Source organism: Fusarium subglutinans (assembly GCF_013396075.1).
Source record: "Fusarium subglutinans strain NRRL 66333 chromosome Unknown NRRL66333_c0000214, whole genome shotgun sequence".
Taxonomy (NCBI): Eukaryota; Fungi; Ascomycota; class Sordariomycetes; order Hypocreales; family Nectriaceae; genus Fusarium; species Fusarium subglutinans.
The window spans coordinates 1-23,423 of NW_023502277.1; the positions used below are offsets into that span (position 1 = coordinate 1).

The 23,423-nt window shown below is 47.4% G+C and overlaps 9 protein-coding genes across 9 annotated transcripts; 4 read left to right on the forward strand and 5 right to left on the reverse strand.

Moving 5' to 3' along the window:
- Nucleotides 1-168: 168 nt before the first annotated feature.
- FSUBG_11344 (alpha-L-fucosidase 2) lies at nt 169-2,709 on the reverse strand (the record flags this gene model as incomplete). The annotated part of the gene is made up of 4 exons (XM_036676017.1): nt 169-1,375; nt 1,444-1,741; nt 1,945-2,162; nt 2,405-2,709. 4 exons carry the CDS (start codon nt 2,707-2,709, stop codon nt 169-171), a joined length of 2,028 nt encoding a protein of 675 aa, XP_036533147.1.
- A 2,815-nt stretch (nt 2,710-5,524) lies between these two features.
- Nucleotides 5,525-6,165, forward strand: FSUBG_11345 (uncharacterized protein; the record flags this gene model as incomplete). Its single annotated transcript, XM_036676018.1, has 2 exons — nt 5,525-5,886; nt 5,937-6,165. 2 exons carry the CDS (start codon nt 5,525-5,527, stop codon nt 6,163-6,165), a joined length of 591 nt encoding a protein of 196 aa, XP_036533148.1.
- A 989-nt stretch (nt 6,166-7,154) lies between these two features.
- Nucleotides 7,155-7,661, forward strand: FSUBG_11346 (uncharacterized protein; the record flags this gene model as incomplete). The annotated part of the gene is made up of 1 exon (XM_036676019.1): nt 7,155-7,661. One exon carries the CDS (start codon nt 7,155-7,157, stop codon nt 7,659-7,661), a length of 507 nt encoding a protein of 168 aa, XP_036533149.1.
- A 212-nt stretch (nt 7,662-7,873) lies between these two features.
- On the reverse strand, nt 7,874-12,687 carry FSUBG_11347 (uncharacterized protein; the record flags this gene model as incomplete). Its single annotated transcript, XM_036676020.1, has 4 exons — nt 7,874-9,017; nt 9,106-9,426; nt 9,468-11,467; nt 11,530-12,687. The coding sequence occupies 4 exons, from the start codon at nt 12,685-12,687 to the stop codon at nt 7,874-7,876; spliced, it is 4,623 nt and encodes a 1,540-aa protein (XP_036533150.1).
- A 63-nt stretch (nt 12,688-12,750) lies between these two features.
- Nucleotides 12,751-13,441, reverse strand: FSUBG_11348 (uncharacterized protein; the record flags this gene model as incomplete). Its single annotated transcript, XM_036676021.1, has 2 exons — nt 12,751-13,194; nt 13,271-13,441. 2 exons carry the CDS (start codon nt 13,439-13,441, stop codon nt 12,751-12,753), a joined length of 615 nt encoding a protein of 204 aa, XP_036533151.1.
- Nucleotides 13,442-14,880: 1,439 nt separating this feature from the next.
- FSUBG_11349 (heat shock 30) lies at nt 14,881-15,600 on the forward strand (the record flags this gene model as incomplete). The annotated part of the gene is made up of 1 exon (XM_036676022.1): nt 14,881-15,600. The coding sequence occupies one exon, from the start codon at nt 14,881-14,883 to the stop codon at nt 15,598-15,600; it is 720 nt and encodes a 239-aa protein (XP_036533152.1).
- An 845-nt stretch (nt 15,601-16,445) lies between these two features.
- Nucleotides 16,446-17,906, reverse strand: FSUBG_11350 (SET domain protein; the record flags this gene model as incomplete). The annotated part of the gene is made up of 2 exons (XM_036676024.1): nt 16,446-17,468; nt 17,526-17,906. The coding sequence occupies 2 exons, from the start codon at nt 17,904-17,906 to the stop codon at nt 16,446-16,448; spliced, it is 1,404 nt and encodes a 467-aa protein (XP_036533153.1).
- A 676-nt stretch (nt 17,907-18,582) lies between these two features.
- Nucleotides 18,583-21,055, forward strand: FSUBG_11351 (e3 ubiquitin-protein ligase ariadne-2; the record flags this gene model as incomplete). The annotated part of the gene is made up of 4 exons (XM_036676025.1): nt 18,583-18,786; nt 18,991-19,011; nt 19,072-20,690; nt 21,010-21,055. 4 exons carry the CDS (start codon nt 18,583-18,585, stop codon nt 21,053-21,055), a joined length of 1,890 nt encoding a protein of 629 aa, XP_036533154.1.
- Nucleotides 21,056-21,323: 268 nt separating this feature from the next.
- On the reverse strand, nt 21,324-23,107 carry FSUBG_11352 (het domain protein; the record flags this gene model as incomplete). The annotated part of the gene is made up of 3 exons (XM_036676026.1): nt 21,324-21,730; nt 21,783-21,826; nt 21,876-23,107. The coding sequence occupies 3 exons, from the start codon at nt 23,105-23,107 to the stop codon at nt 21,324-21,326; spliced, it is 1,683 nt and encodes a 560-aa protein (XP_036533155.1).
- Between the last annotated feature and the right edge of the window lie 316 nt (nt 23,108-23,423).

Consider the following 23,423-nt stretch of genomic DNA (forward strand, 5'->3'; position numbering starts at 1 on the left):
TTTTATATAATTTATTTAAGCTATTTAGGTATTTAATGGGTAACTATTAATAAAATAGGGTAGGTTTTGGGTACCTATATGGGTATAGTTTACTAACCTGCCTAACTGTAGGTACCCAGATCTATCTATGGGCGGGTATGGGTACCCATGGGTCGGGGATTTTAAGCCCTATGGACCCTTTCCATCAATCTCAAAGCTTGATCCGCCTGAAACCCTCACTTTCAGAGTATTTCCCAGTCTAGATTTGACTTTCGCTTCCACAAGAAGCCCATCTTTCCAAATGATGCTTACCTGGAAGCCCCCACGAGCAACAAGTCCAGAAACAGAACCAGTCTTCACCTGGGAGCCCAGTGCAGGCAAGATATGCACAACACCAGCTTGGCTCTGGACCAGAGTCTCTGCCACCGCAGCAACCAGACCAAAATTGCTGTCAATCTGGAACGCCTGACCAGGCTCGATATTGTGAAACAGGTTTGGGGCCGGATGGCGACCAAGCAGAGTCTGAATGTTGCCATAGGCCTCTTCACCGTTGAGCAACCGAGCATAAAGTGCTGCTGTCCAGACGCGAGACCAGCCAGTGGATGCACCACCTGCAGCGAGTCGAAGTTCGATACTCTTCTGGGCTGCATTTGCGAGGGTCTTGTTGAGAAGAGGGGACATGGCTTTGGCAGGAAAGAGGTCGACGAGGTGCGAGTAGTGGCGGTGTCCCGGCTCAGCTTCTGTATAGTCTTTGCGCCATTCTTGGATCTGACCTCGAGCGCCGATTTGGGTAGGTCGTAATCCATCTCGGTAGCCCTTCACCTTTGAAAGGACCTTGTCGGTGCTAAGGTCTATGCCAAGGATGCCTGCAGCCTCGATGACGTTGGAGAAGAATTCGCGCAGTAGAGAGTTGTCCATGGTGATGGAAATATCTAGAGACTCTTTACTCCCAGCCTTTGACCCATCCTTGGGAATGATAAAAACATTCTCGGGAGAAGTTGAAGGTCCGGAAGTCCATTGACCGTTGAATCTAAAGAGATAGCAGTCGAAGAATGACGCAATGTCTTTGAATAGTGGCCAAGCTTTCTGTCTCAAAAACGTCTTGTCACCAGTAAATCGACAGTGCTCCATCATGTGCTGAGAAAGCCAGAGGTTACTCGATGGCCAGATGGTATAAGCTGTTCCACTGTCGTGAGGAGCCGAATCACCCCAGAAGTCAAGATTATGGTGCGACACATAGCCTGGACAGCCATACATTTTGGTGGCAACTTGTGACCCTTTATCGCGGCTGCGATACATGAGGTCCCAAAGTGGCCTGAGGGTGTCCGTGAGGTCGGTTGTCTCAGCCAGCCAGTAATTCATCTCTGTGTTGATGTTGACGGTGAATTTACTTCCCCTGTTTAATAAATTAGTTAATTTCACGTCTCGCTTCACGAAACGGAAGGCAAAGGAGAACAAGCTTACCAAGGAGGGTTATACATGTCGTTCCAAATACCCTGCAAGTTTGCTGGCACTCCTAGCCCAGAACCCCCCGTGTCTCTAGAGGAAGAGACAAGCAGGTGGCGGCCAAATTGGAAACTCAGCGTAACAAACTCAGGGTCGTCATTTGGGTTACTAAAGTATGCGCTGACTCGCTTATCCGTTGGCTGATTTGAGGTGCTGTTGTTTGATCCGAGGTCAAGGTCCACGCGTTGCATTAAGTTCTGATGGTCTGAGATGGCTTCGGCTTTCAGAGACTCGAACCCACGCTTGACTGCCTTGTCTAGCTTAGCCACAAGACCAGCTTTTCAGGCAGACTCGGAACTCCACTGGAAGCTTGTTTCTACATCCAGGAAGAGATCAACCGTGGATGCTTTCGTGATGTTCAATGCAGAATCGTCTGCTTTTATGGTCCCTAAAGTGTGTATTATGGTTAGCTATTGAGGTGCGTTGTTTGATGTTTCATCGAAGCTACACAACACTTACCATCATATAAAACAACGCGAAGGCCTGCAGTGAAAGGAATCGCGTCTGCTCCCGAGCCTCCAACATCCATCGTGATGTTGTTTGCGCCTCCGATTGCGACGTTACTGATGACACCTCTGTCGCGCTGGAGGCTCACGCCGATACTGAGGGAGCTTTTTTTACTGGCAGTGAAACGTGCTGCAATAACGCCCAGAGGGAAGTTGGCTACAATCTCCCGACTATTCCTTTGTCAGCCCTAATGATCTGCTAGAAGGATAGATATTGTAACTAAATGGCACTTGCGTGTATGTAACTCCATTGACATCGTAGCTGACACCAGTATTGCCGCTCAGAGTATCAAGCCATCTTTCGTAGCTTGAGATTTCTTGGCTTGTATGCCCAAAGTCCAACAACAGGTTTCCCGTGACGCTGTACCATCTGTTCTGGGGGGGGGATTGCAAACATGTCACTTTTGGCGAACCCCGCAGCTCCCGTGTAGTTGTTTTCGGTCAACATCCTGCGAGCCTTGGGAAATCCTTCCAAGGAGCCAGGATTGACCCGGTCTTGGAAAGTACCGCTCCATACCGAGTTTTCGTTGATGATGATCTTTTCCGAGATGGAGCCTTGGACAAGTGCACCCAGTCTCCCGTTGCCGATGGGTAGAGATGAGCGGAAATCGCTTCCTGGAGTATTATACCAAAGGTGCCGTGAGCCTGAGTAGTTACCTTTCTGGGCTCCTACTGAGGTTACAAGAGCAACAAAGACGTACAAAAAGAATAAATACATTTCCAATTGCCAGTTGTAAGGAGAAGTTGTCTGGCTATATCGAACCTAGTACTAGAGAGGAAAGCCAAAGTTAAATAGTAGTTGAACAAGACTCAGTGATCCCCTTCACCCCCAACTTCCTTGGGGGTAAAACGTCAACTTGATCACAAGACTGAGTTATGTGTAGTGATCCAATTTGACTTTGGACTCTATGCAGCAAGATCTACAGAGAGCCTTGTTCTATGTCAATTAACGGCTTTACCTCACGATGCCAATAGACTTCCAATCGGGTCACGGGATAATTCCATGAGGAAACTACCCCGTGGCCCGACGCGTAGCCACACCAATGCAGCTGAAATACGAGAACATTTGAAAATAGCCGACGGTATTTTTCTTTAAATTGGAAAATAAGCAACTTTGATCAATTTATCCGTGCCATGGCTTAGCAGTGTGCATGATGATTAGACGTGGATGTGATCGACAGTGATCCTTGTTCCACGACGCCCCGATAGCTATTTCCCCGCATTCGCTCATGATGTAGTACGAGAAATAGCCGTTGGAATCGTTGACTTGGTTGAATTCTCCGAGACCTCACGCCATTGAAAGCAAGACCCGGAAAGCCATGGTAATGCAAAGTGGGGGTTGCATGAATAGATGAGGTCAACTTGACGAGACTCAGAGCTGTAATTAAACTCATGCCAACAATCACACAATTCTTTCCAGCCGAGACACATCCTTCCATACGGCTTCGAGGTTTGGGGCCTCGGGAGTCAGGTTGACTATGTAGAACATGGCTGCGCTCGATGATGTAGCAATAAGAATTCCAAGCATATTTGGATTCTTGAGAGTCCTAGCACCCAAGATGCTATTTGCATGGTGACAGCATTGGACTCTCCCCAAGCGATAGAGTCCCGTAGCTTGGGAGCGGTCTCGAGTAAATAGGGGGGAACATGTGAAGGACACCTTGCCGTCCGTATCGAACAAGACTTGTGTCAACTCATCACAAGTTGAGCCAAGCTCTGTGTCGATCCACAGAGTTCTCCAACGGCGCTGTTCAAATATTAAGGAATAGTGGAAGGAATGCGAAACCTTCCAACCCAGGACTTAGCGAAAGTCCTCTGGACTCAATTCAATTACCGGAGCTGTCTTGCCAAAGAACCTTTCAGCAACAATAACTCTAGTGTAAGATGTATTTTCGTCGCTTGAAAAGCAGGGCTTTAGGCTCTGGGGACAACTGCGGCTTGTAAGGTTAAGCGTTAGGCTGCGAACACAGACAATGAATGACAAGTGAGTATCAGAACTGTACAGTAGATTTCATGTACCAACACATCATCGACAAGGGTCACCAATGCGTTGCCTAGAAACTTGCTAAGCTGCTCAGTTCGGACCCTCTCTTTCCGGGCTCGGTATGCTCTGGAAAGCGAAAGCCGCATCGAATGGTCTCTTACCACCATCTTAGATTTGGAAACGATAGAGGATCCAAGTCTTCCTATATTAGCCCTTGACCGTACGGGCTAGGGTGAAGGATTGGCCGATGATCCAGACTACTTAAGAAACTTTCCAAACAACATAACAGGCAAGGTTATCAACTATAATCCTAGAACCCTTCTTATGGTAAGGATTGGTGGTAAGCTATTGTGAAGAATTCGCTAATATGAGTAGATTGAGATTTACTATTCGACACATAATCTTCGTTATTGAGATTCCCGATCTCTGTATTGGTGGCTTTTTATTGCAACACGCATTAACCCTACTTCAATCGCCTGACCAAATTCCCAAGAAACAGCGGTCCCAACGCGGCGTAGTTTCACACTCTTTGGGGATAGCCTCTATCATCCTGAGAGCCCAAGTTGTGCAACTCTCTGGTACAGTCAGAAGCAGAATCGTCGCTGGTTGAGTTTGACAAAGCTCTAGAATTTAGGGCAGATATAAAAAGGCCCACGATATATCCTCTGAAACCATTTACTAGATCTCGTAAAATTTATTAAGTTTAGTCCAGAGCTAATGCAAGCTTCGCTCCAGTGACCACGTTTTTGTGACGTTAAAACTTGCTTAGAGGCGTCGAGAGGCGCTGAACCATGATGTCTTGCCTTTTGGCACAAGTCGCTAGCAGCGGGACCTCCCGTAATCAGTACATTTACTGTAGTTAAGGGTGTTTATATTTCGAGGCAGATTACTCCGTATTGCGACTCAGTTTGTGAACCAAAAGGGCACTGAGGAGCCTCACTCCCCTTGATCTTGCTGGACTCCGGGGAGATCCCCCGGCGTACGCAGACCAGTTGACTTTTTCAGTGACTTTGCAAATCAACATCGTACCACTTTTTAATGTGTTGGTTGTTATGAAGTGCTGTCCCTGAGCGCGTTGGCAGAAGAGAAATGTGGGCCTTGCTGAGCATAGTACATAATACTTATCTGAATCAATCGATCTTGACGTGATAGATTGTTAGTAGCCGGGTATCTCATATTCCCCGTGTCCAACTCTTTGCAGGGAAAAATGCAGGGGTCAGCGCTGTCGTTGGCTTTAATCTCGTAGCGTCTCGATAGTGTCCAACTAGTTTCAGTAAAAACACCAAGTCAGGTCTAGCTCTTCAATAGTCTTTCAGCTGCCCCTGACTAGAGCCTTTCGCTGCGGCCGACGACATCTAAAAAAGAAAAGCTCGGCTACAATATGCGTGATAAAGCCGATGAGTAGTGCGGCCTGCTTTCCTGTATTTATCTCCACGTTCTCCTCAGTTTTAACTCTAGACTTTTGGCATTAATTATTTTCTCTTGATGTAAACTTGGGACATATACACTCTTTTAATCTCGAGTATCAACACCGGTCATTACACTCGATATGATGCGCAACACTCTCGTTCTTGCTGCACTCGCAGTCACTGCCATTGCTGGACCTTGCAAGCCTACTAGCTCTTCCACCGAGCTTCTGTTGACCACGATCGGGTCGATCGAGTCGTCCTCTATCGAGACTTCCGTCGCCGAAGCAACATCCTCTGCAGCCGTCACTGAGAGCACAGACGTAGTCACTTCCACCGTCAGCTCGGATGCGACCACGACCTCAGGCTCCGAGTCAACAACAACAGCTCCTCCAGATGATAGCTGTGCAGAAAGCCTTTACGATATGAATGGCGAGCCTGAGTTCACAGATCGGATTGCGGACTGCCAGGACTTGAATGTCGTCACAGTCAGCTCCTACCAAGTGTAGGTAACATCCACATTAACTAGTAGAAAACCAGCTGACGATCTTCCAGGACTATGACAGTGAAGAAGCGCGGCAACGTTATAATCATCCCTACGAATCCGATTGTCCGTCGTGCCGAGGGCGAGGAGGCAACGACCATCTTTCCGACTGGTGTTCCAGCTTACGCTACATACTGCGATAGCCCTTCAGCGTACTACGAGGCTTGCTCTCAGTTTGGCGTTACTGCGTTCACAACTACAATTCCGGAGCCCACGACGACTGAAACTATTACTGAGTAAGGCATAACGTCTTGGCTTTATGTTGTATAGTAATAACCTTTATTTCAGAGCATGATATCATCTTTGTTTAATTTATTATTCTCGCTAAGCGGTAGGAAGGTTACTCTAACCTGGGTTACACTTTTACTAGTACATATTCCTCTATCACTTTTATTTCACTCTTAGTACTAGGCCAAAAAGGACAAGGACTTTTCCAACCCAAGTATATCAAATTCACAGTTGTCTTTTAGGTAGATTAGTAATTGAGGACAGTACGTGCTAAAAGTGTAGAGATAAAGATACATAGCCAGGGTCATGCTTTTCAAGACTCGAGTATCACTTCCTGAATGCACCATTTCCCTGTTACATCTGCACTGTTCTAAACGAGTTGTGTCCCAGCGTTGGCGGCCGCTTCAAGGCAATCCCAGTGAAGTTGCTTGCCGTCAGCTGTTCAGTCTAATAAAACACATCCACAATACCCCTCACGCCAAGCCAGCTTCTCACAACCAACACCATATTTTCTTTCACACCGTTACTTGGCCTTATTTCAAGTTTAGCCTATATCGATGTGTTCGGTCCACCCGCCTACTGACTTTATTCTGACGGCAATGTGCCAGCCAATTGCTCCCTAACAATCCACCCACCCGACTAACGTGACATTCGTCGCGGTCTCGACTCTCTGCCAAGCGCGTCTTCTGCACCATGCACTAAGAGACAGGGCTCAAATTGAAACTCTTCCCCAGCAGACAGGGGCCAACCAACAAGAAAAATCCATTACCTGCCATTTACGGGTGTACTAACCTTGAGCTCTTTTCTGCTGTAGGATGAATGCTTGGTCACGAGATATGCATTCTGCCTCGCTTATTACCCTCTATGTTTTCCTTTTTAAAAACAAGGACTTTACCTCATCTCTCTTGAAGAAATGTTCAATATCGTGCGAATTAACCAAATCTGCAGCAAGTTTACTTACGGCCTGTCCTGTTCTCGATATCTCGGTCCCGCAATACACAATGCGTTACGCCCCCCTGCTCTCCATTCTTAGCTGCGCCTTCTTGCATGCCAGCCACGCATTCGAGTTTACTGGTCCTGACTCTTCGGAAAAACTTGATCTCACTAAGCCTATAACAATCACGTGGGATGCCAACAACGGACCATTCGTGGAACCAAAGGCACGCGCACTCGATCTCTGGTTCTCTGTCCGTACCAGTGATGATAGCGGTGGGCTCAGCTGGGAATTTGCAACCAACCTTTCGCTCTCGTCGGGCTCGTATAAATGGAAACCAGATGGGGTCGTCAAAAGCATAAACGATACAGGCGCCTCGATCTCTCCGGCCGTGGTGCATAGCTTTGAGGCTAGGTTAATGAACAATTCTGGGAGTCAATTGTCGGCAGTCGAGAGCGATAAGTACGCCGTTGAAGGCTTTGACTTTATCCGAAATAGTGCTAGAAAGGGAGCACAGGCCGGGTTCTATACAGCTGCTGTAGCTCTTAGTATCGCAGGATTGGTGCTTCTGTGATAGGAACTGGCCTGAGTACGGGAGCTAGTCAAACGAGAGAGCATATTTCAAGCAGATGTTTTCTTTTTTAATAGATATGGCCATGCAGGGTTTGGTTCAGGATACAAGATAAAACAGTCACAAAACTATAAGCAGGTACAAGAGGTATCAAAGGGTTGACGTCCACTGAAACAAATACTTATTTCTCATTAAGATACTATGAGCTCAAACTACTAATCAACAGTTGCTATCAATGAAAACTCCAGCCCAGTCTCAATCAACCCCACTGCAACTAGAACTAAAATAGGGACCTCTCTGGTAGTTTCATCCGGATCATTGACAGCTTCGCAATATGCAACCTTACTTGCCTCTCCTAGTATCGTGCCAACCTCGGACAGAATAGCTGCGGTCCGATTGGAACTAACAGATTCATGACTCAGCTCATAAAGATGACCCGCACTGACGAACAGCCCCCAGTACCCAATAACAACGTCGACCAAAGCTCCCATACCGCGTCTATCAAGAGCAGGAAAGCCTGTGTCGCCGCCATCAGGCTCTTTCATAAACTTCTTGAGAACACAGCTGGCCACAACCTTGACAGCAATGTTTCTAAAATACATAGCCTTAAGAACATCGTTCAATATGGGATCTTGCGGAACAGCGACTCCAGCAACAAATGAGCAAGCGATATGCAAATAGCCCAGAATCGACATAGGCTTACTGAATTGGTTTCGCTTGCTGTCTGAAGAACCATCGGCCTCAATCGGAATGACAAATATATTCAGGACATCAACGATACCTCCGACGCTATGCATGCAGATGTAAATATCCTTCTTGGTGGAAGCACTGATTTCTTTCGGCGCTGACCAGATGTATGAAGCGGCGCGCGACATGTAGGAAATCTCTTCTTGGGGAGGCGGTTGACCCAGAATGGTTTGGAGTGTATTCCAGCTATCGGCATTGATGAGTGCATTCACGTCGTCGTTGTCGGGGAACGGGGCGCTGTCGTGGGCGATCTTATACACGACTGTATATGCAACAGCGGCTATCCAGCAGAAGAGATCCAACAGGGAAGGCTCGCTTATACCGAGATCACTGAGGATATCTGAAATGATTGGGATGTGGAACTTTGCGTCGAGAAGATGCATGGCGGAACTGGCGACACTTGCCAGAAGATCTAGAATAGCATCCCCAACGTTGCCAACAGTAGAGATAAAGACATCGGCAATGATTGCGAGAAGCTGTTTGAGGGAGTCTTGCAGAGGTTGAGACGAGACGTTGTGAGCAAGCGTCTTCAAGTTGTTGTATGCTGCTGACAGCGTCTTGCCTTCATTCTCTAGAGCAGTTAAAAGATTGTCGACAAGCTCTTCTACCCCGCTATCCGTTGTGTCGTCTTCAGCAACAGTCAGAGAGGAGGCGTTGTTCTTGTAGTGGGTAGCGAGCATTTGCGAGCCGGATGTCTGACCTGCTGATGGGTTGTGACAGTTTGCTGACAAAGGGCTGGGTCGTAGCCTGGCCAATCGTGTCCGCCCAGCTTGTATCACCGGCCCATTTGTTGATCATGGACACAAGACCATTCATCTCCCGGTCAAAGAATGGCTTTACGTATGCAATCTTATCAATCTGGCCCTGCATAAACTGCTTTGCGATATTGGCGATGACGTTCTTGGTGCGGGTGATATCGTCCCAATCCAAGAGAAGCTCCAAGAAACGGATCACATCCTGGATCACCGTCTTGATGGCATTAAAAACCCACTCGACAGCACCGACAACTGCATCAACTGTACTGAGTACGGCATGGTAGACCTTGCCTGCGATAGTGGTTACGAAATGCCACACTCGCTTGCTGCCTCTTTGACAACGTGAACGATAGCCTCGCCTGCTGATTTTATGGCGTGGAAAATGTCTCCAGGAAGAGCCTCGATCGCATGACCAACATCTTCGAAGGTGTCGCAAACAGATCCAAAAAAACCTGAACTTGTGTGATGCTCTGGGATTGGTTTGGGAGGGACTGGCTTGGGAGCGACCTTTAGAGGTGCATTTGGGTTTTTGATGGCTCCATAGACGGTGTTGAGGTTGCCCAAGGTAGTTGCAGCACTTTGCGTGTCATTTGATGAAGTAGATGGATCGACAAGAGGGGCTGTGACTGAGGGGCCAGTTGTACCTCCTGCGACGACATTTTTGGGGATCTTGGCTGCGCTCAAGGCTGTGGGTGTGTTGAGTGAAGTAATCTTTTGAAAATGCTTATGTGATGGATCTATGACTGTTGGATGGCCGCCACAGGTAACAGTGATGGACGTCCCGTTGAGGGTGTTATGCGTGTTCTCAACTATTGTCAAAGTACCTGTCCTGTCCGAGGAGACAGTGATAGGAGTTGAGCTCAGGACGTAGTACAAGCCATTGATGTAAACTGGGGTCCGACAAGGTGCTGTGACAGAGACAGAGACATCGCCAGCTGGCATCTTCTTATTGTCTGCAAATTGGATGGTGGTAGTGTATGAGTTGAAGGCGATTGCCTTGGTTTGTGGCGGTGCCTCAATAACAAGAGACTCCTGACGCCAAAGCTTAGCAGTTGTCTCTGTTGCCTGCACTAGTCGCCAAAGGGAGGTTCCTCCAGAGGCAAAGATGGTGTTGCTGTACCCGGTACGATTGACAAAGGCCGACATGTTCTCTATACCGTTCATCAGCGGGAGAGGTGTGCTCCACGATGCCGCAATATCAAGTTGTGTATTGGAACAAGAGCTGTAGTAAATCTGATCACTACCATTCTTGCCCCAAATAGTTGTTACACCGCCGTGCGTCATAGCTAATAGCTCAGTCGTTCCTTGGAATATGCTGTTGCTCAAGATTGTTGTAGCAACTGACTGTCCTGCCTGGCTGTTTGCAGGGAACCAGAACAGAGTCTGACCGCCAATGGCATACAAGTCTGTCGAGTTATTGTATGCCCTTGCAGTTGCTATTGCCGATGCTGTGACATTGCCCGGGAGGCTGAGGATGCGCGGTGCAGGGGGCCCGGAACCAAAGGCATTGCTGATTGGGACATAGACAAGTTGGCCTGAGGTTCCAGATACACCACAGGTAAAGACTCCGTCAACGAGTTCGTTTTGGAATCGGCCAACGCAGCTTTGATAGTTGCCGTCTTGGATATCTACCGGAACATCGTGCGGGGTCCAGTGTTTGTCTGTTGCTAGTGGGTTGACGTAGAATCGAGAGATCTGCTTGATTGCGTCAGATGTTGAGCGGTCGATGTCAACAATAATGTGCTGCTTGTGAGTGGCATCTGACTCGGCAAACATGACGCCTGTTATGGCTATCGCAGCGCCAGAAGCTGATTCAGCGTCGAACGGAATTGATTTCCAGGACAGATTTGGCGCCGGAGTCCACGCAGGCGTCGAGTTGTGATTGTACAGAGATAATAGCAGATGGTCTGTACCTCCAGAAGTAACAACCATAGCCAGGCCAATAGTACCATCTACAGCACTTTGATTGACGTCGAATGTTTTGACAACTGCACTCTTGTCGCTGGCAAAGACGGAACTGAGGGCGTTAGATGAGAGATCAACTATTCGCCACCCCGTTGAGCTGGCTCCGCTGTGCTCGACAATAGCCTGGAACACATTTGCAGAGCTTAGACTGAACAGAATCGAGTGGCCATCTTGTGTCTGCAAGGCCTCGAACTTGCCACAAGGATTGACAATCTCGCCAGGGACGTAGCTCTGCATCATCTCCGTTGTAAATGTCAGGGAAGTTGGTGGCGTAGTCGCAGCTGGGGCGAGTACAGCGGCTGGAGTAGATTTGGCATCATCCTCTGCTTTCGCCGCCGGGATCTGCAAAGTGGGTCAGCATGTGCTACTCTCAACGTTCACAAATCAAGGTATTCTGGACATACCTTGAGCATTGCTGGAGAAGTGATGGCTTCGTCGGGGTCCACATAAGTCAGGCTGCAGAGGAGGTCGCCACTTGGTGCTGCTTTGACATTCTTATAAGTAAAGACCTTTCCTCCTGGAAGGACAAAGTTTTGCAATGCTGCAGCATTGATGGAAGTAAAGTCGATGGGTTTTGGGGCTGTAAAAGCGCTTCTGATCTTGTCCAACAAATCGTCAGTCTGCAATAAATCGCTTGTCTTCCTGAATTTATCAGGAAAGGTATCCGGGGAGCTTCTGGTGTGAGTGATTTGAAGACAGCCTGTCTGTCCAACTGATAACTCATAGTCATCTATAGCGACCGCGGTATATGCCATACACTGTTCATCAAAATTGGAGAATCGGTCCGAGAGAATGGCAGCAACGTCGCATTTAAGCTTGACACCGACAGCAACTCGTTGGAAAATATTCAAAGTGTTGCCGGTAAGCAACACCTCGCATTCATAGCCAGGCACGACGTCCAAGCGGCAATAGTCTGAGTCGTATATCGAGCCTCGTGTTGAGCTTGTGTCTGGATCGTCGCTGGCAGAATATTTGATAACGCATACATTGTTACTCCCGCGGCGGATCAGAGAGTTGGGGGTCTGGTTGTTGATCGTGGATAGAGACCAGTCTGCCCATAGTTTGCCGCTTCCCCACTCCTTTCGATGTCCCACGACGGTGTCTGTGGTGATAAAGTATTTCTTGATCTGAGGAAGGATTGCATCAAGTAAATACTGACCAAAAACTTCTCTCTTGATGGCGACAACGCCGCTTTCGAAATTGATGCTGGTTGGTTCGACCCAGGTCCACGAGAATTGCTTGGCAGGCGGTAGGTCTATACCATGAGTGGTGCAGCGGTAATCGAGAGTGGATGCATCAAGCTGCTCCTTGGTAGGATTCTCGACCGCATCACCGTTGCTGTCCTTGACGCGGTTGACTCGAAGGTCAAAGGCTTTCAAATGAAGCTTGGAAGTGTCTGACGACGCTTGAGGGACGGCGACAATGGAAATTGGAGGGCAGTGACACTTCTTGGCGAATGCTTTCCAGATGTTCCCGAATTGGCCAGAAGCAACAAGGCCAGCTCGACTACCTGGCTTCATGCCCTCAATGACAGGGACATCGTGAATTGTCGCATTATCCATGTCTAGCAACAGCTGTTGCAGACTGAAGGGTGTGCTTGATAAGTTCTGGAGCTTTTGAAGGAGTCATTTCTTCTTGGCAGGATTCTGAGAGAAGTGGATTGAACCATTCAGCTGATTGTCGAGACTCGCATGAAAAAGGTTGACAAATGTTTGGAGAATCCATGGATGACCCGGCTGCTGCTTCCAGACGCTCCATTTACCACTAGGGCTGGCGGAATTCACCAACTCATTCTCAACAACATGAAAGTCGGAGAATAGGATCTTGAACCTTGCGAACTGGGGATTATCGACAAGCTCTAGAATAGGGGGGAGATCCTTGGGCTCTACACCTGGAGGAAGCCCCATGCGGACCTTGACACCGACGGCGAATCCCACCTTGGTTAGCGCCTGAACCCGAGGGTCTGTATGCGGGGTATCCCATGGGATCTTGAAGGGATCAACCCCGCCTGTTTTGGCAACAAGGTCTTCCAAGGTGACTGGGACCACTTCATTCGCATTTGAGGGATTCTAGACCAGATTAGATGGCTTCACAGCCAGCAGCATACCCTCCAGGGATATCTGATTGCGAGACTGAGTAACTTACCGAGAGGAAGCAAAAATAGTTACAAGGTAAAGTGTTGTTGTGCAAGTACATGCACAGATCCGAGTTTATACTAGCTTGAGTAGTCGAAATGACAAAGTCGTAGCCATACTTGGGGTTAGACAAGTTGCAACCAGGTCCCTGGTAAAGCGGGGATCCGTCAACGATCTCCATGGCGTGGGCAGGAGTAAATAATTCAGACAGAAAAATGCCGTATAATAGTTGGGATTTGTGTTTTGGACATACGATGTGCTGACACAATTAGTGGAAAGCCAAGAGATTTTATTCAAGAGCTACAACGGAAAGTCAATGTTGTAAAAGTCAAGCTGAAAGCTGAAAGTCTTATCATCAGACCACATTCTGAGACAAATATACGCCACGAGTCTAGATTCCCCTAGCTTTACCTATAGAGCTCAGTGTAAGAGGACACATTAACATTATGGCTACAAGCTAAGTGCTGTAACCGAAATCTATGGCGCTGACTATTAATATGCTGGAGACAAAAGTGACGAATTATGACAAAGCACTCTAGCTTCTTTAGTATAGTGTCGCTTGCCATTTTGTTTTACTGGTAGGAATTTTGGGCACTATTCCATTTAGGTCTCGGCGGATTTTCCTACCATTTTGGAAGGAGACTGGACTTTTACTTTGCAGAAGTGGGTGGAGATAACTCTACGCTGCATCTTCACATGTGGCATTGAACGGTATTAGTGGTTCTACTGCCATTAACGACAGTATTGGAACAAGAGTCTTCTGATAGTGCATGGACAGAGGGGTGCTATCTTGAGTTTTACAGTAAACTAGACTGATATCTGTTAGTGTAGCAAGTCTGATGCGTGAGAATCACAGCCTTCTCAGATAGCGGGTGATAGTTATTCTGGGCTTTGGTGTTTATCTTAAAACACTAAGACCCACCATAGAATTAATCCCTCATCCCCTTTCGAATACCCTCACACATGCCTGTGATTCAATATCAAAGTCAGAGTGTCTTGTAATCTAATTGCTCTGGCTATCTGCAGTAATACTGCAGGGACTTAAAATAGGTAAAGGAGCTAAAAACTAACTAAGAAATAATAATAGAAGTTATATACATACTGATACATTTCTTACGTTTTATTACACGTATTGCACTGGTATCGGGTAGGCTCATCCTGGTTTGACATAAACTCCGGACGGCATTAACACGGAATATCTGGGAAGCGAATTTGTCATCAATGCTGACTTAATTTCATTGGTACTTGGATTTACAATCAGCCCCAGCAGCCACAGTGGCTAGTGTTAGTGCCGAGAACTGACAAATGACGTCTTACTCAGCTAGGAAAAGTGTTTGGAACCTTCTCGATGCTTCGGGCAAGATCATGGCATTTCGATATGGTGAGTAACAGCTTGCGCAAGAACGCACTGCCTAAATCTTAATTGCAGAATATCGATGTATAAATGAATCACTTCCGGCGTCCTTAGTGATTGTTTTCATCATCAGAATTCAATCTCTTCACTGCTCAATCAATTCAACCAAAGCCCAGAAACACAAATCGCCTCTGCTCAGCCAATCAAAAGCCTGAACCATCATATCAATCACCCTTCACAACTCACAACCAAAACACATCAACACAATGGCATTCTTCCTTCCCCAGACCTTCTACCACATCCAGGCTCCCCAGAACCCACTCTATCATCTCCTTCGGGAGCTTGATCAGTCCATTCAGCAGCCCCAGCGAAAGCGCCAGTGCCAGCCTCAACAGAATACCCGCGCTCAGGCTTCCTGCCCTGCTTTTCGGGTGAACTCCCGCCCATGGGAGCCCCGCTTCGAGGCCCACGAGACTGAGGACTCCTTCGTTCTTTATGGCGAGCTCCCCGGCATGAACAAGGAGCACGTCACTGTCGAGTTCCCTGAGCCTCGCAAGCTTGTCGTTAGTGGCAAGGTTGAGCGTTTCACAGAGGAGCCCAAGGCGGCTGAAACAACCACCGAGCAGACTACTCCCGCCCCAGTCACCGATTCAGATAACGAAGACACCCGAAGCAGAAGCTCTTACCAGGCCACTGTCGAGGATGATGTCGATGACGACGAGTTTGAGGTCTTGAGTCACGCATCAGAGAAGTCTAAGACTGTCGGCCAGCCGGAGCCTGAGACTCTCAGCGAGAAGGCACAGGAGAAGCAGCCCGAGAAGCCTGAAGAGCCAAGACGCTCTGGCTATAGCAAGGAGTTCTCGCGCTATTTCACTTTCCCCACCTATATCAACCACGACGCGGTCACTGCCGACCTTAAGGATGGTCTTTTGACAATAGTTATTCCCAAGGCTACTCCCAAGCCCCAGCGCATCATCATCAATTAAATGGTAAACTGTCAGTTCATGGGTTTCATGGGATGGTTGTGATATAGATACATTAAGAATATTTCATTGGTTCTGGTCTGGTAACTAGCTAATTAATTTACCTATTATTTTATTACTGATTGCCCGCTTAAATCTCAATTTAGTGAATAATTTAGCAGACTTTCGGTAACGCCACTATCTAAAGACCTTAATGGGTATTCTGGGGAGAGTCCAATGTAATAGCAATTGTAGATAGGTATAATGATGCTTGCTACCTGGATGACGCGGCACGCGCATAGGGTTGATGGCAAAACTATATTCAGTATAAATTATTACTAGCTCTGGCGAATTATAGTATAAGCTAAGACTCTTAAGCTTTTAGAGCTAACTTGGTCATAATATGACAATAGTATCTGCATGTATTGCAAGGCCTGTTATATTAATAGAGTTATGAAGGCACCAATAGGGTCAGATACTGTTGAGATGTTGGTGCCTGAGGCCCCTCACACATATGCCTGTCGCCTACCCACTTGGGCCCTTAGCTAGCTTCCTCATACACACAGACCTTGGACCCAATCCCCGTAACAGATACCTTCTATAAAGTCACATTTAGTCAATAATAAAGAGAGAACTTAATAGTTACTCTTTTTCTTACAATTAACACCGGAAATTACTATATACGCTACCTAATCGTGTAACCGCTTGTTCATTGCTGAGTCGGTGTGATAAAAACAGTTACGCCGGCCGTGGGGGTCGGTCGCCCTTCTACTATGATCATTCTTAGCGGGCTATTCAGATAATATTTTAACTACAAAGCAACTGCACGAATACAAATAATTCTGAGTTTCTCACTACAATCTCCAGACCTACCTTTGTTGCCATAACCAATTCTCAAACTCATCCCCCATCAATTCTCGAGGGACCTGTCCCTTCTTCGTTTTCCAGCGCATGGAATGAACCCCAAAGCTTGAGTGAATCTTTGGATCTTCTGCGAATCGCTGCATCCTTTTTGTGTCCACACTATCCTCCCCTTCGCAGATAAGTCTAATTTGATATGCTCGGTCCGCAAATACTGCTCCTCGTGCCCAGTCTCCGTGCACAATGGCAATCTGAAATGCGTCATAATTGGCTCGGGCTCCCAAAATACTGGTGTCTTCTTCAAACTCTTCCTTCAAAACCTGGAGTAGGGAACGGCAATCCAAAAGACTAGCACTGGGGCTGCTCATCATGCGGACTGGATCACCGATATCCTGATCTAGTTGTTGGATTTGCTTCCGCCGTTTGTCAGACTTCTCAAGTTCAACGCGCGGAAGACGGCAGACGACGCAGTCGCAGCAGAAGCCGAACTTCTCTTTCAACCACGGCTTTCGATGTGAAGATGGACCTCCATGATCGTAGGATATTGTAATTTCTTCTCCAGGTTTAATATCTCGAATGGCATGAATCGTTTCCTGCTCAAGAGCTTCGTTCCAGCTATTGTGAGCATTTGCACGACAACTATGATTGATGAAGCAGATGGTAGGGTATACGGCACCGACGGTCGCTCCACTCCCGCAAGGTAACGCGTTGGTTCTCATGATGCCACTGAAGGGATACTTTCCAGGAAAGTTATTGTGCAATGATAGAAATTGACGCTGTTTTGCCTTCGGAAGGGACTTTAAATCTCTTGCTATGATAGGCTCGAGGGAGGCTGGTGGTGCATTGCGCGTTTGAAGGATCGGTTTCTCGATGAGAACACGCGTGCCCATGGTGATCTTTCGTAGGGCTATGAGGCCTTTTCCTCTGCCTGGTATCGACTGAACCTCACATAAGGATGATCTGATTTGTTCAGAAGAGGCCAAATTAGCAGAAGGACTCGCACTCGTCTCAGGCGCGGCCCATCCGTCGACCTGAGAAGTGATAAGTCAGTTTCAGATTGTTTTAGAATAAGCACATAGGGATGGCACCTTATCGTAGGATTTAATTGAAGCATGGACTTCGTCCCACTTGTAATAGCCGTAGTGATCGAATGCTTCAGACCAATAACGGACTCGTGAACCAAAGATTGACTTTGCGATCTGGGTGACAGCTCGGATGATGTCCCATACTCCTGTGGTGGTAGCGGTACTACCAGAGACTTTAGAGCTGAACCGCATGAACTTGAAACCTTCAAAAGGAAGTATCGGTCCTTCGCCCGCATTAAAGAATATATAGTTTGAATTGATTTCCATTCTTTTATCGGTCTTATATCGCTCTTTGACCATGTTAATAAGAAGATTCCAAGCCTTGTAGTCAGTGTCTGTCCGTGACAGTTGGGGAACCATGTCAAAACCAGCATCAATGCCCATTTTGCGTTGTAGATCGGGATTTTTGGGGAAGAGAAATGACGGGTGCGGACTTGGACTGTTTGGACTTCTTGGGCGCTTTAAACCCTGTCCCAGCCAGAACTTGTTCAGAAGCAAGCACATACGGCGGGGGAGCCGGAACAGATGGCAGTGTGCGATTGGAAGACCTCTTACTGTGGCGGCCAATAATTTAATTGAATTTATCTTCTACCATCATCGAGATGATAGTGTCTTGGGGGTAGGAAGGCCTCCCACATAAGCAGCTTACTTGACCCCTCATCTTGCCTAGGTCATTATTTGAACTGTTTGTAAACGCGAACTTGAGTCTCGAGAAAGCGACGGGGCAGCTTCGATAGGGCCTGGTAAACTTTGTTCTTCTATTCTGGATCGTCGTTTAGCAACGGACCAGTAGGACTAAAGGTAGTAACGATGCGTCAAATATGATCTGACCGGATGATCGAAATAAGGGAACCTGCGATTTCGTCACTCTCAGTGCAGGGTTCGTTTCCACCTATGAGAGAACACTGGGACTCATTAATCTTATGACGTGGCAATCGGTGACATGGCCAAAGCCAGCGTTGGTAGGCCTCCTGCATGCCTGGCTGACTCTGATAGGACGTTGATATGCTGTGGCGCTTTGTCAATTCGTCCATGGCCTGGTGGTAAGGAACACAAGAATATGAGGACACCTGCATCCGCCAAATCAGACTTTTCTCAGAAACCTGATCCTACAGCTTCCAACATGGGGAACATTTTTGGACGTGAGCGTGAGACAGAGACAAGCCCGCCACCTCGTGAGCTACCTCCCATATTGGCGGCAACAAGACAGCCATTATACTATGGAAGAGCTCTTCCTTATGAGGACACGTTCCAAAATCGGGGGGTACCACAGATTCAGCACTCTCGTCCTTGCTTATTTTATGCTCGCGGAACATGTTTCCGGGGAACGGCCTGTCGATTCTCGCACGAAGGGGCTATAAATATATCTTCGACAGAGAACTTTCGAAAATCTTGCCGCTTTTTCATGCGTGGTCATTGCAGGCGTGGAGAGGCCTGTAACTTCTCCCATGAAAAATCCTCTGTGCAGGAATCGACAGAGGCAATAAAGGTATGTATTTGGCCGCTAGTCAATCCGAAATCTAAGGGAAAATTGGCTGATACGAAACAGGATGATGGCTGTACCGAATATTGGGCTCGTGAGCTTGCAGGCGCCTGGGCCAAGTTCGGAGACGGAGCGGCAATCGTGGATGTCTCACTCCCTTCAGACTTTTCCGCCATCCAAATACGCAATCTTCCGATCAGTGCCTCGGCAAACTCAGTTAGAGCCTTACTTTCTGAAGTTGGTATCCCCGTATTAATGAGCGATATACAATATATAAAACCCAAAGATATGCCAAATGGCTTTGCAATCGTCAAAGTCAAAGACCCGACATTTGCAAAGACCGCATGTTCGCGACTGCAGACCTGCATTGAACTCCCAGACTTAGTAGTCAACTCGATACGTGTTCCAATCGCTCCAGGATTCCAATTTGGCCAGGTTGATAGCAGACAAGTTCGTTGTTCATGGCATCGACCCACCAGAACATCCTGTCTATACCTTCCAAACAAGAAAGTTGCAAGCAGATCATTCTACAAGTTCAAAAGCGGAGAGTACAAAATCAACGGCATGAAAGTCACGGTGCAGTCGCTTGTTGCAGAGTATCCGGTTCAACAGAACGGGAGATGGAAGTTCGATTTAGTTGGACTGAGTGCTAGCATCACGGAGGACGACATCGCTGCCGTCTTTCCTTCCTGTGAAAGGCCTTGTCTGATTGCTATCGGTGATCTGAGTTACGAGATGGACATAGAAATGGATTCGACCTTGGTCAAGTCATTGCTATACGAGAAGGGCGAATTGGAAAAATGGAACGTTTCTGACGGTTCTACCACCAAACGGGTCAAAGCGCAAGCAACCTTTGTTGAAGAAGGCCATGCGCAAGCCGCCGCCTCTTCCCTGCATGGAACAGAGTTACCATTCAACCGCACCGGGAAGCTTTTCGTCCAACTCATTACTTCCGTCAAATTCAAGGTATCAGCCCGCGTTTACGATGCCGTGGAGAAGACAATTGATGCACACAAATCCAATTGGAATCGGCAGTTCATACGTTATTCCGCACTACCTGTGCGCGGATCTAACCGAATCCTGAAGATCGAGGGTGATGATCGTCAGCTAGTCGCCCAGGCCAAAAGAGATTTGGAAAAAGTCATTACTGGCACTGTAATGACGATGGACGGAAAGAATATTTGGTACTCTAACCTCAAGATCAACAAGAATGCTTATAGGAAGCTTCAGAAAATCGAGCGAGACCTTGAGGTCGTTATCATTCGCGATATAAGAGCCTCAAACTTCCGGGCTTTTGGCCCTGAGGATCGGTTTGCACAAGCTGCTGAAGCCCTGCAGCAACTCATCGACGAGTTAAAAGCAGGCGACCATGCCATCAAGAAAGCAGTTTCTCCAGTCAAAACACAACGACTTGAGACAGATTGCCCGGTCTGCTTTGACGAAGCCGAAGAATCACTAGAAATATCCTGTGGCCATATCTACTGTAGTCTTTGTTTTTTCAACATGTGTCAAGCAGAAGCCTCAACGTCGGGTGATTTCTCAATCAGTTGTGTGGGGAACTCTGGAAAATGCAGAAAGATCCTTCAAATCTCAGAGATCCAGACACTCCTTCTCTCTGAAACATTCGAGAACATCCTTGAGGCCTCTTTTGCTTCATTCATACGACGTCACCCAGCTGAATTTCGGTATTGCCCGACGCCGGATTGCGACCAAGTCTACCGAGTCTCTTCCCCCGGAAAGGTTCCGTGCATGTTTACATGTGCCGGATGCTTTACGCCTACTTGTACGGCCTGTCATGTTTCACACCCGGGAATATCTTGTTCAAAGAACAGAGGCAATAGTTTTGATGATATCGAGGAGCTCATTAAAGCTAAGGAGGAAATGGGTGCAAAAGATTGTCCCAAATGCACTACAGCTATCCAGAAAGCTGAGGGATGTAACCATATGACTTGTAAAGTTTGTCAAACGCATATCTGCTGGGTGTGTATGGCAACATTCGTACAGAGCAGCGATTGCTACGAGCACATGGGACGGCTTCATGGAGGCATAGGGCTTTAAGCAGAGGCCACATATCTATACCGAGAGCATTCAATTCCAAGTCGACGTTTTCTTGATCCCTAGATCCTCTATCGCCATTGAAATACCGAAAGAATAGCGCAAATGAGTCATTCTGCTTATAGAGGTGAATCTGAACCTCGGAAGCTTGTTTATAGACTTCGGTCATCAGGCGGACTTGTGATTCTTTTTCGGAGTAGGGTTCTTGATTTATACAAACTGCATCGGCCCAGACTGTGCGAGACTTTCCATTCTCTCGAACATCAAGCACAGCTTGTAGAAGATTGGGCGTGACGGTTACGCTTACCCTCGACGATAATAGAAGGCTTCTTTTGAGTCGTAGCCGATCCCCAGACGTATGATAGAGCCTCGAAAGAGGGATTCTGAAGGAGGCTAACGGTTCGCAGTGTACATTGAATTTCACCAGTACCTGGAAGTAACTCCAAGACTCTTATCTCTTGCATCTTAGGATCAAGACGGAAACGTGCGTACATTGAGTCAGATGGAGAACTATAAGAGACCTTGGCTGTCCTTCCGCGACCAACAAGTGACTTCTGGGGGGGCTGAGCCTGTAAGATGACGCTTGAAAAGCCTTCGTGGATCGTTTGACTTGAATCATCTGCCATGTACTCTGTAAGACACCACTGATGTAAGTCATTTGATCGAAACCCTGGTTGTAGCTTAGCTTCGTAAGACACACTCATAAAAGTCAGATCACCAACCATCTTTGCCAAAAACATAGGTGGAGTTGAGCAGGAATCCTAGTCTTGGTTACAAAGATCAGATGTCTTTGCAAAGTATTATTCATCTGAGACAACTCAGAATAATGAAGCTCCTGATCTGAGCGACCTGGGGCAGGCCCAGAAATGTCTTTGGGGCATCTGTCATTCCAATCATCTATATTGAGAGGCATCTCCTCACCACCTGCTTTCGCGGCCTCAGATTGCCAATCCTGCAGTGCCGCCTCCGCAAGAAGGCTGGATAGCCATTCGACAACAGTAGTTACTCCCACCTTTTCTGATTCTTCAGTCGAAGGATGGTGTGTGCTTATCTCGAAAAAGAAATGGTCCCTACAGCTCTCGGAATTCGTATCGAATTGGCCACGTTGAGCAGTAAAGCATTCTAGGCAGAGGTCGTGGTCCTCACATTGTTGGCAAACATAGTGGTACCCTGAAGATAGTTGCTGGTTACAACCATCGCATACTATTCGAAACTGGCGAGATGAACTGGGACTCTTGGTGGAATCTAGGAACCAAACACAGTTTTGAAATGTGTCGTCGTCGCCTAACCACAGAGCGATCTTTCCAATCGGCCAGAGATTGTAGTACAGGGTCTCTTGAGCCTCTTTTCCTTCGTTCGAAGCTATGATCTGACATAGCGCAACACAATCGAAGAAATATCCTCGCGCGATTTTCTTGTCGTCGTCATTCTTCCAGATTCCTTGGAATAGCCTATACGCTTTCTTACAGTAGTTCGAGATAAGACTCGATACACAGTTAAGCCCCAGGCCATTTTGTATCGTATTTGCTTGGCGGTACTTTTCGACAAGGTCGAGGAAAAGAAGCCCAGCGTCTTCATACATCCCAAGGGCCTCCAGAGTATGCGCTAAATGCACCCCACAGAAGAGGGCTTCGGTTCCATAAGGATTCGAGTCCCGGTACCTTGTGTATGCTTGAAGCAACACTGCTTTGCATCTTTCCAGGTCTTTCTGGTTATCAAGGGTCTGGGCAAGCTCGCACATGGTTTGCAGTGTGATGACATGGCTTTCGCCATAGACTCTTTCGCAATCTTCTAGCACTCGAGAAAGAGCTGATTCTGCCATAGCGAATTTTCTCTTCACACGATAAAACTTGGCGAGCTCGAAAGCTGCATGAATCGTGATACTGTGGTCTTTTCCAAGCTTCTCTTCGCTCAGATTTATCGTAGAAAGAAGCGCTCCTTCGGCCAGGTCGTAAGATTGCGGCTTTCGTTGGATGTTTTGGAGCAGCATTTCGATTTGCTCAATGGAATTGAGATCGATATCCTGAGCGGCGGTGGAAGCAGTCATAATGGCGGTTGCTAATCTTGAATATCTCGATGAATTGGCAGGGAATTCTTGAGGCGGGGTCTTGCTTGTTTTGTCTTTATCAGCTGAACGCCACTCAAAAATTTGATCAAGTGATCCTAGCACAAAAATTTAGCCTGACGAGGCATACAGCGATTATCCATCAGCCCAGGCCATTATAAGCATCACGCGCCCTGGGCTTAGCTGAAAGCATGGGTATCCTCTATAGGTGTTTGGTCGATAGCCTCTCTGCCACTCAGCCGCCACCATCCAATATTGTCACTTTGGCATGCATGGAGGTGTCATTGCTGACATCTGA